Source organism: Melozone crissalis, unplaced genomic scaffold, assembly GCF_028551555.1.
Source record: "Melozone crissalis strain CALT ecotype California unplaced genomic scaffold, PUWL_Pcris_2 ptg000013l_1, whole genome shotgun sequence".
NCBI lineage: Eukaryota > Metazoa > Chordata > Aves > Passeriformes > Passerellidae > Melozone > Melozone crissalis.
Window position 1 is genome coordinate 9,135,226 of NW_026535791.1, and position 12,311 is coordinate 9,147,536.

General features: G+C 36.2%; 1 protein-coding gene across 4 annotated transcripts in view; it reads left to right on the plus strand.

The window, feature by feature from the left end:
• Nucleotides 1-12,311, plus strand: part of NBEA (neurobeachin) — a 452,437-nt gene that overhangs the window by 394,208 nt on the left and 45,918 nt on the right. For all 4 annotated transcript variants that reach the window (XM_054272359.1, XM_054272360.1, XM_054272362.1 and 1 more), the window contains one exon: nucleotides 3,068-3,220. In XM_054272359.1, the coding sequence (XP_054128334.1) occupies nucleotides 3,068-3,220 (153 nt within the window). The remainder of the gene's footprint in view (nucleotides 1-3,067; nucleotides 3,221-12,311) is intronic.

Here is a 12,311-nt window from a genome sequence, read left to right on the forward strand (position 1 = left end):
TGTCGTCTCCTCTGAGGTTCACTCCTGTCTGTTTCTTTTCCCAGAAAGCTCCTGGGCTCCATTCTTTCTGCCTCACTGTCCTTGCTAATCCTTCCTCTCTCTGCCTCTCCTAGTTTATACTTCTCTTAGCGAAACATGCTCAGGGGCCCTGAGGAAGAGGATTTTTGCCCTTCTATGCCCAGCCACTGCCTGCCTTTGGCATGAGATAGAAGAGACAGCTTCTTCAATTTCTCACAGCAGAATAAACAATGTACACATAAAACCAAGTTTTTATCAGCCATGTCTAGCTTGATTGAATTTTCTATTCATCTAAGCAGCTAAATACATGAATCTGAAGTTCATACATACAGGGTGCCCCAGGCTTTCATACTGGGCCTGTGTTTTAGTATATACTAATTCATCCTCTAGAAATGAGAAGGGGATATATTTATCTGAGCTATTTTTAAGCACTGTGGTTTCTTAGTCTGGTAAGTAGTGGAGATGGCAAAATTACAAGAGGAACATCAAATGGTATGAAAGAGAACTGAATGGCTAATTCAAAGTATGGGAAATATGTAAGTATCTGGGAAAGGTCACATGCATCATGGCTCACCTTTCAAGAAAAATTTCAATTCATGCTAAATAGCACTCAAATAAGCACTGTAATTGTAGGCTGCACTAAAAATAACATTGAAGAGAATGCTGAGACTATAACACAGTGGGTTAGTTAATCCTTTTTAAATACTATGTTTAGTTTTTTTTATTTTGACTGAAAAAAAACCCCAACAAAACAACCTACCAAGAGATGCGTAACTGAAATGATTAGGATTCTAGGGAGAGTGTTATTTGAAGAGGATTCAGAAGTCTGGCACTGGTTAACTTCCAGAGCACAGGAATAAGACAGCTCAAACTAAACATACACAACACAATAAATCTTATAAAGAAAGTTAATCACATACTTTTGTTTATTCTATTTCTATTTATGTTTTCTGCTATTCCAGACAAGGGAACATTAAATTACCCTGAAAGCAAAGAGCAGCAAAGATAAACTTACTAAATAGAAATACCTTTAAAAATACTCAGTGACTTAAATCCCTTTGTTTCAAGATACCCCTTCAGCCAAAAGGTTAGTAGAATTCAGTTAAACACTAGATGTGTCTCTGGGTAGCACAAATCTTTCAGGTATGTGTAGGTGTAAAAGTCCACAGTTACATGCTATGACATTTAAAACTGAAAAAGGAAATTTAAGAAATAACTTTTCTTTAATGGAATTGAAGGACTTGGTTGCTGTGACATTGAAGGTTAGTATGCCCCCAACATTGAATAAAAATTGATAGTATTTGCAACCAGTGCTATGTGCTTCAAGGCTTTTATACAGGGTAAAAGCAAACTTTTTCCTTAATAAATTCTGCTTCATTTGAATATTGGCTTTAAGATTAATTTTGACTTTTTGATATTTCTGAGGTCCTTATGGATTTTCCCCTTTTTTTAAGGCAATGCTGTTAGTTTGTCAGTGATTTGTGTGGTAGTATGTGTTGGGTTGTGAGTCCTGGGTTAGTGATTTGTTGAAGTCCTGAAAGATTTCTGTATAGTTTTCTCCAGCTCTGAGGACCATTCATTCTATTTTGGGCTCCATTAGAGAAAACCAAAGCCTTTCTTTGGAACCTGAGATTTAGTGAATCATGTTTTGGGGGAAGGGGGGAAGAGTGCTTTTAAGAAATACTCTGAATTAATTAGAGGTGTCTGTAATAAAACTGAAGATAGGCATTAAATTAATATTTTTTTTCTTTTAACATTATAGGATATTCAGGATTTCTCTCATTTTGGCTTTGCTCTGGCTGCTATTTTATTATGTACTACATCTAATAATTTAATTCTTTCTTTTCTGTTTGGAATTGTAGCTGGTTTCATGATGAGTTATTCAGGTTCAGGCATGTCTACTTGGTTAATGTATTATAGAAGTTAGATACTGTTTGGATTTGCATTTTAGTCTAACCTATATTAGTATATTATGATGTAAAGAAGTAATTAAATTGCCTTCCTAAACATTCCTAAAATTGTAACAAATACACTTTTAAAAAAATTACTTTATAAATTTGAAAGGTTGCTTTAACTGCTCTATTCTCTGTGGAGTTGCAGATCAGATTTAATTAGATAAGTTTGTGTCTGCAGTGGGGTTTTTTTGCTTCTCATATCTGCAGCCTTTGAAAGGACCACAAAGAGACTCAGATTTCAGGTGCTGTGTCATCAGTTTTTATCATGTTACCCAGCTGAATGCCATAATGCTTTTAACAATGTAATTTGGTGAATTTAATCCATATCTGGATATTAGAGAAAAGGTAGTGAGGTTTAAAGCTTTTTTGTTTGTACTGCAATTCAATACTTAATGCTGAAATAACAGGAGCAAGCAGCAATATTCATTATGTCAAAATGGATTACTGTTTAGCTATTCTGGAAATTGAGAAAACTTCACACTCCAAGTTACCTATTGTTTATTATCTGTTACAGTTATTGATTTTTCACTTTTTAATATCTGTCTGAAGGACATTTGTTGTACTGATATTTTTCCCTGTGTCTGTTCTTGAATTTTTCTTACAGTAGAAAAAGATCTTCACCATGTATTATTTTTCATTATAATGGTAATCAAATTACCAATTTTTCTTATGCAATTAAAGAATTAAAGTAAGATCAAGACACTGTTATATCTGCAAATTTTCCCCTTTTGAAATATTTTTGTTAAATAGTAATTTAAAAATCCAATATATTTTCATATTGAAGGCTTATCATAAATTTTCTTGTAGCTATTATTGTGAAGAAGTCTCCTTTACTCATAGGCACTGCCTTATCTAAAGTTGTGCTTTTCATAAAAACAGATATGGGAAAAACAAAGTTTGAATATTTCATTATACAGAATACATTTGACTGTAAGTCAAAGAAAGCAGGATATAAAATTTCTTTAAAAAGGTGTACAGAAACATAAAAAACCTAGGAATGCTTAAATATGTAGTACAAGAGAGCCTGATTCTCAGAGTACAATTTAGCATCTCTGTTAAATGTGAAGTCTCATTGTGTGTTTTCTCCCTGCTAGGAGTTAATTCCAGAATTTTACTACCTACCCGAGATGTTTGTCAACAGTAATGGCTACAATCTAGGAGTCAGGGAAGATGATATTGTAGTGAATGACGTTGATCTCCCTCCCTGGGCCAAGAAACCTGAAGACTTTGTCCGTATCAACAGGATGGTAAGCTGTACTTTAATTTAGTCTAAGGGGTTCTGTATTTTACTCAGCTAACCTAGTTCTGTTTTTCATCTCTTTAGAACTAGATTTAGAGAAATAAAATAAAAAAGCAGAGAATTTGCATTCTGTCTTGCTTGACAGAACCCTTTATTTTATAGAGGATTTTTCTTCCATGTGCCCAAATTATGGAAAGTTAAATTCAGTTATCTACTCTCTCATGAAAAAGCATCAGATGTGCATGAGCCTGGCAATACAAGATAGCCTGAAAAATTTATGTCTGCTCCTCCTCACCATCTTCTACATCAAAAAAGAAAAGAATATTATAAATGCTGATGTCTTGCAAGCCATCTTGTAGTTGTTATTCACCTAAAGATATGCACTACTTGTTCATCAAGATGAACTGGAAGGTGTAGAAATGTGAACATAAGCAAACTGCAGTCTTTGAAGAAATTCTGCAAAATAACAACTCTGGTGTAAATCATCATGTGCCCTCCAGAATTTAAGCAGTGGAATATTTCTGGTGTATATTTTTTCTTTAATTTTTATAGACATTTTATTATTGATAAACTTAAAGTATTTGTATGCTTTTAGTAGTTTTTAGGAACAGCGGGGTATATTCAGATGCTTTGGCCAGCAATACTTCAATTTATTGTATTGTTCTGGAAATAGTTCTTCCATAAAATGCATATTGCTTGTCTTTCTTAAAGAGTCAGGACTGTGCTTTCAGTAAGCTGTAGGTTTCCATAGGGTTGCAGAACTGTGCAGTTTATGCATTATTCCCAATAGTGTTTTTGTGGTAGCATTGCAAATCTAGCAATGTGTTGAATTGTTTGAGTTTTTTTTCTGATCAGTTTGGTAATGTAATATTAAGAACTGTCTATTTAAAGCAAATCGTTCTTTGGGAGTTGATAGAAAAAAATAGCTCTATGAAATTCAGAAGAATAGAAGAATATTATAAAACAAAACCTATTCCTAGATGTAGATGATTTAGAAGTGTCCTCCATTTAGAAGAATAAGTGGTTTGACATATGTACAATGGTCTCCTAAGGAAGTGATGGCAACCTCATCACTTGAGACATATGAAATGTACTACACAAACCAGGAGAACTGTATTTTGTCATTGACAGATTAGTCTGTCATTGACAGGAAGAAGCTGAAAAACCTTTCCTATACCAGATATGTTGGAAAATTATTTTTAAAAACAAGTAATTGTCTCAGCTGCTGAAAATAAATTCAAGTGCAATTTTACTAAAAAAGAGGGAGTTGTACTGAAAGGATCACTGGAGTCCATTAGAATTCTCAAGTGTGGGATGTGCAGTCACAGGCTGGTGTCTCTGGAGTGCCTGTGTTGCTGCATAGAGCCCTTTTTGGGTTGTAGTTGTGGCTAAAACCAAACTGAGCCCAGGTGTAAGCACACTGAAATTGGCCTAGAGGTTTAGTTTTTAGTTCTGAAAGAACCGAAATGTGATTCCTTGGTGAAAACAGGGAAGCAAGCTGCCACCTATTGGGGGATATAATGAGAGGTGCATAGTAAGGACTCCTATTCTTAAATTTTGTAAGAATCTTCCTTTTATATTAAATTGGACTTCATTAATATTTTCTTTCCACAATGTTGGAATTATTACTAGGAGAATAAAAGGTACTATGTGATAGAGGATCACCTGGAAAAAAGCTTAAGCTTTAGTTTATTTAATTTCCCTTGTGCAATTCCTGCTTTTTGGAAAGTAGCATAGCAGCTCTCCACATAAACTTTTTGTGCTGTTGAAGACAACAGCTGCTTACACAAATTTAAAGTATAGCATTTAGGCCTCCTTAGGGCTATAGGACTTGATAGTGAGATAATGACTGATTCCACATGAGTGTAAGTATGCTCAGACTGCCAGGAGACAGACAAACTGATTTTAAGACTAGAGTAGTATCATAATTACAGGCTTCAAATAATTGAGTACTTTGCAGTTACTAAAATGACTAATTGTCACCCACTTGAATCAGACCCTTCCTCTACTGTTTTCCAGCCCTTTCCTCACAAATGTGAGCATTATTCCATTCTTGTACAGTTTTGCCAGGAGGCAGTTTCTGCATGGCCTTTATTCACCCCATCATTTACTTTTAGCAAGAGCATGATCAGGAGCTAAAATTCATCTCTACACAGATACATGCTGTCTTCAAATGAGCAGTCAGGAACCTTGAAAATGATAATAAAGTTAGAAACTGCTTACAAAACAGGAGAAAGAGGCATAGATTTATTTGAATTAGATGCAGAACATAGACTGAACATCACCTTCGGAGGAAAGAATAGAAGATAATAAGAAGCAGAAGTCTGGAAACAAAAACAGTACCAAAAATAGAGCAGTAGCAAGGTAGGGGTGACAATGAACAGCAATTAGATTAGATAAAATTCTGTAATTCTATATCCACCAGAAATAAGTGTATTTTGATGCCATCTATGGAGAATCATTACATCACAGAGGATGTAAACAGTTGTACCTATCTATGGTCCTTTTGAGACTGCACCTGGAATATTGGATTCACTTCTGGGTGACTAGAAAACAGAAGCATTCACATTTGGATGGAGTTCAGAGGATAAAAGCAAAGGGAATAACTTTGGGAGTTTAAAGAGCATGACATATGCATAATATTTTACAAAGCTTATTATGAAGAGCAAGTAGCTAAAGAAGGATAATCCTTTTCATGAAAATGCAGATAGTATGTATAGTAAGAAGTAATGGAATTACAGTTTCAATGTAATAATTTGTAATAACACATTCAAATGTAATAATTTGAATGTGTTATAATTTTTAGAAAAATTTCCACATGTAGGGTTTTATTAACACACACAACAAACTGCCAGTACCCCTTTTTTTTTGGTCTCTGGAATGAAACTGGTCAAAGGAACAAATACAAAAGGGATTGGAAAGTTTGACATTCCCTACCTAATGTCTGATTCCATTATTTGAACCAGCCAGCAGATGTATTATTCAGTTAGGTCATCCCCAGGCCAGGCTTTGGCTGTTACATTTTTTCTTGTGGAAAAAAATAGCCTGGGTGTGATGCTGATGTGTAAAACACAGCAAGCTTGTGCAAGCCTGGGATTTCTACAGCAACTTAGCAAAGCAAGCAGAGAATATGTTTACAGAAAACTAAGGAATTTTTCAAATAAGGGTTTTCCTGATCCCTTATCTATTAAAATCAGCGGTAGTAATTTCATTTCAGTGGGAAGAATCCTATGTGGTAGTGCATAACATAAAGTGGAATCTTTTTTTTTTCCCTAGCTGATGCTGTTTTCTTTTGGTTTTTGTTTTTTTTTTTTTGTTTGTTTGTTTGTTTGGGGTTGTTTTTGGTTTTTTTTTGTTTTTTGGGTTTTTTTTCTTTTTCTTTTGTTATGTGTAATTTTATGTGGGAGTAAATGAAATCCTTATATACTTCTAGCACATTTATAAATGTAAGCATTTTCTTTAAATAACAGCAAGAATGCCATCATTTCATCCTGATACTTACCAAAGAAAACACAAACATCACAGAGGCATAGTGTCATAAATCAGCACAATTTAACCAATTGGTTAACAAGCTTTACTAAAATTCTATGCAAATGAATAAATAGCAGGCTAGGATTTTTTATTGTATCTTTTGATTGTTCAGGTGGTTGTTTTACACTTCAAACTAAACATGGAAGTAGAAGTGGAAATGGTTTCCCATCAAAAGAGATTCCTTTAAATTTGTGAAAATTAGACTTTTTAAAAAGCCTGGAAAATGCAGACAAGTTACTTTCAAGCCCTATTACAGTGTCTTCAACATTCGATTTCTACATCAGGGATTGTTGTAGCAGTTTTATTTATCCATACAAAGCTAGACTGATTACTGTGGAGTTACTCATGAAACATTAATAAAGCACTATGTTCAATGCTAACATGATTATGGTCTGACCTCAGCAATGGTACAAAGGACAGAGGCAGAAAGTGTCCCTGATAACATTACCCTAATGCTGGGCTCATCAATCATAATCTCCCGGTTTACCAGGGAGAAAAAAATCCACGCATAAAACCTTCCACAGATGTGCATCTGTAGTCCTACTCAGTTTCTCAGTCCCCACAGACTCAGAGCAGTCCGAGAGCCAGAAATAGAACAGACTCAGTCAGTAAGTCAAGCATGTTAAATCAAGGCAGGGAACACCACTGTGAAACACTGAAGCACAGCTTTTATAATAAGCATTCTTTAGTTTTGAAACAAAAGATGCAGGATTGTGTAATTCAAAGTTAATTATAATGATATTTTAATTATGGCTTATGCACATATTAAATTACAAATTGCAGTGCTGAGAAAAATGTATTCATGATAAATTACATTTTTGAAAGACTAAACCATGTCTTGTTTTTGTTATACATATTTTGTTCCTATTACATAACTGTTACTGAGATTGAATTTTCTTTCTGTCTCTGAAATGATTTATTTGCACTCTTCTGCTGCCAATTGCATTTTTGTACCATTCCCTGGCTATTCAGAAGCATGCATAGTATTTCATAATTAAAAAGCTTCTTGAATAGTCATTAGAAATATCTAGTATGAAATCTCTGTGCTATGAAAATCTGGAAGATCTTTTCCTCTTCCTTGAATTGTGATTCGGCAGCAATTGATATTTCTCTTCTACCAGATAAGCAGTAGATAAGACTTGATATTACTTCCTCAAAAGTCACTTGGATTTTATTTTGTGTATTGCCAAGATTATGCAAGTAAAAGTTATTGAGGCAAAAGGAGTTTCAATCTACTTCAGATTTTTTTAGCAGAGATTTTTTTTTTAAACCTGCTATACTGCTGAAAAATCTTACTTTTATCATGAAGATGCTTACATAAAGGATCAGTTTCTCTGCAGGCATCCCTGAATAACCCAAATCTGTATAGTGTACTTTGTCACTTCTATTAAAATATTACTTTGCTTAAAAGAACATAACTAATCTCAGATAGCAGTATTGCCTGAAATACTTGATGAAGATAGTCAAGGATTTCCCTTTGATGAGTGCAAGGAATAGTAACTGAGGAAGAGAAATATTTGGCAGAGAGAATCTGCTGACACTGCAGAGGACCATGAATATGAGGGGAGAGGAGAGAAACCCAACTTACAGGTGGAAATGGCTGAGGATCTGTTTTTGAGCAGATCTGTAAAATCAAACTATCTCAGAGTAATTATAAGAAAATATACATAAATAAATTACATATAATTTAATACAAGATGGAAAGCTTTTTGGAGAGACAGAGTGCATATGGACATGGAGGGCAAGGCAGGAACTGCAGAAAGAGAAGGTGCAACCATGGTCCAGACAAGTGGCAGCATCAGGATTTCCCACTTCTCTGGTGACAAAAAATACCTGGATAGATATTTTATAAATCCAGAACTTCTGATGTTTTACACAGCGTATAGTCTGTATTACAATAAAAACCACTGCCTCCTACTGACATGCCTCTGAAAAATACCTTTAATATCAAGTTAGAATGAGCATAGGGGAAAGTGTGCAGCATTTGTAAAGGTCAGAGAAGAACTATAGTAAGAAGTAATTTGGTTTATAATAACTTTATTTAGTTTTAAAATCAACTTACTAATACCTCTTTCTATTTTGCAACAGCTACAGGTCAGATTTTGGAACATATGTGCATACACTTGCCTGTAAACACGAAAAACCCACAAAATATGTATATACTGTATGTATAATAATATTTGCAATTTACCTATTAACAATAAAAGTCACTCCACTGGAAACAATAACATGTTAAACACCATCCTTAAAGCAAAACTCATGAAAAAAAACTTGACTGGAATGTTGCTATTTGAAAATGAAGCCCTAATAATTGTTCAAACAAGATCACTTTAGGAGTGCTTGAATAAAACTCTGTTTTGTGTACATGTTAGTTATGATAGATAACAAGGTGGATATTGGCTTGTTTCTGTTTAACTTTAAGAATCTTTAAAACCCATATTACAAATTATATAGATATGACATCATTATATGAGTAATAATTATTATTTTTTTAATGCTTCTATAACTCATATTAAAAATGTTCATAAAATTAAACCCCTAAAATAATTTAAATCCAAAGTGCTGATTTTTATGGCCATCACCAGCTTATTTTAAGGATATTATTGTTGTCTTTTTTTGTATGTTTTTCCTACTGTACCTACAAATTATGTTTTATACAGAAAATTCCCTCACCCTATTCCCTACTGAGCATTGCATATTCTTGAGGAACCAAACGATGTACCGTTGACAGTGAACAGCTCATAAATTTTCAGGAGGCACTTACATGGAGGGGGAGTAGCCTGTGCATTAGAGCAAATTAGGGAGAGGATTCTGCAAGTATCGCATGAGTAGCATTGCAGAAGTACTTGGAAGAAACCAGGTCAGACCTGATACAAGAAGTTTTCCCTGGACTTAAATAAATTGAGATTATAAAGCCTTGACCCACTGAGGGTGGTGTGGGACTTTGTAGCATTTTGGTGGCTCTTCCTTGAGGACACCTTTCCTGTTTTTCATGCCTGGTGCCATACCCCACAGCATGCCCCGGCTGGGAGGCAATGAACATCACACAGCACTCATTTCACCCTGCAGCTGGAGGCGGAGCAGTGCTAAGGCCCGTGAAGAACCCTTCTTCTTCACAGCTCTGGCTCCTCTCTCCACCTTCTACTCTGGTCCTTTCCCTAAATTCTGCACCAAACCACGCAGCTTCCACTCTTCTGAAATATATAGCTCAAAATAATTATATTCCCTTGCTATAAATTTCCTCAAAGTTTCTTCAAGAAACTAAGGTTCTTCCCCAATTAATTAAGGACCATTATACCTGTTAACATAGTACAATAAAGCTGTTTAAATAACTGGAGACAAAGACATGATATGCAGTTGTTAAGAAGTAGATAATTTATTAAATTATTAAATAACTATTAATCCATGTGAAATATAAGTTCTCCAGACCTGCCAGGGTGAGTAAGACCTTCTCTAGAATGAAAAGGTGCTGAGTAAGTGCTGGTCGTGCAAGTGGAAACTGCCTTAGGGAAATGTAACATATATGTTCAACCCCCTTAAGTCTTTTAACTTGAAAGGTCAAAAAAAGTGCAGTACCCCTCATGAGCTAGACTGACAAACCAGTCACAATGAACAAGGTACTCAGGGAACTTTTTACTTGAATCTTCAATGGCAGCCTCTCTTCCCACATCTCTCAAGTGACTAGACTGCAAAATAGGGACTTGGGGAGCAAAGTCCCTTCCACTTTAAGAGAAGATCAAGTTGGTGGCCCCCTGAGGAATCTGAGCATGCATCTATGGCACCTGATGAATTGTATCCCAGAGTCCTTAGGGAATGACCTAAGTTGTCAAGCCACTCTCCATGAAATGTCATGGCAGTCAGGAGAAGTCTCTGGTGATTGGAAAAAGGACAACACTGCTCCCATTTTTATAAAGGGTAGAAAGGACAACCCTGGGAAATACTGACCACTTGTCTGGGAAAGTCATAGAATAGATCCTCCTAGAAGCTGTGCTAAGACACATGGAGGGCAGGAAGGTGATTCGGGACAGCCAACGCAACTTCCCCAAGGAAAAGTCCTTCCTGACCAACCAAGTGGCCTTCTATGATGGAGTGATGGCATCAGTGGACACGGGAAGGGTTAGAGGTGTCATCTGTCTGGATTTGCTTTTAACATCGTCCCTTGCAACATCCTTCTCTCTAAACAGGTGAGAGATGGATTTGATGGGTGGACTGTTCAGTAGATCAGGAATTGAGTGGACAGTTGCATCCGCTTGGTGACATCAGTGACAAGTGGTGGTCTGCCCTGGGAGCACCATTTAATATCTTCAACAGTGACATAGACAGTAGGATCAAGTGCATCCTCAGCAGATTTGCAGATGGTACCAAGCTGAGTGGTGTGGTTGACACACCTGAGGGGTGGGATATCATCCAAAGGGACCAGAACAAGTAAAGGAAGCAGCCCATGGGAATCTCATGAGGTTCAACAAGACTAAGTACAAGGTGGTGTGTCTGGGTCAGAGCAACCCCCAGTACCCACACAGTCTGGGGGACAACAGATGGAGAGCAGCCCTGCCAAAATGACATAGAGTGGTGGTGGATGAGAGACTGGACATGAGCCAGTAAAGTCTCTTTGCAGGTTGGAAGGCCAACCTCATCCTGGTCTGCATTAAAAGCAGCATGAGCAGCAGGTCCAAGGAGATGTTTCTGCCCTTCTGCTCTGCTCTGGAGGAACCCCACCTGCTGTCCTGCTTCCAGCTCTGGGGTCCTCAGGGAGGACATGGACCTGTTAGAGTGAGTCCACAGGAAGGTAACAGAGGACCAGGTTCTGAATTATCTCTCCTATGAAGACAGGCTGGGACAGCTGGGATTGTCCAGCTTTGCAAAGACTCTGGGGAGATCTTATTGTGGTCTTCCAGTACTTAAACAGTCCTATGAGAAAGATGGGGACAAACTTTTAGCAGAACTTGTTGAGATATGGCAGTAGGTAATGGCATGAAATGAAAGGAAAATAAATCAGACAAGATATAAAGAAGAAGTTTTTTGTAGTTTATAGGGTGATGAAACACTGGGACAAGTTGCCCAGAGATGTGTTGAATGTCTCATCTCTAGGAGCATTCAAGGTCAGACAGGACAAGGATTGCTCTAAGCAATCTGAAGTAGTTGAAGATGTCTCTGTTCATTGCAGTGGGGTTGAACTAAATGACCTTTTAAGGTCCCTTCTAACTCAAACTGTCCAATGGTTCCACGTTTTTGTGATTCTAACACCAGTGAGAGGATATTAGATGAGAAAAGTGTGAAATACGCTCATTTAAACCAAGCATCAATTTTTTTCAAACATATTGTCTGATCTTTGAGTAATCAAAAGTTCTGCTGTTTTCCTGAAATTCTCTTAATATTCTAGGAAAAAAAATGCTAATTTTGACCAAAGAAATACCTAATTTTTTTGTTAATGACATGTTAATAAACAAATATAATAAATATATAGAGATCAAAAGAAATTATAAATATGCAGAATTCAGATGCTCAAGAGAACTTTTAGGCTGATTGCTGCAAATGAATTTGAGATGGATGCTAGAAAGATAACAGGT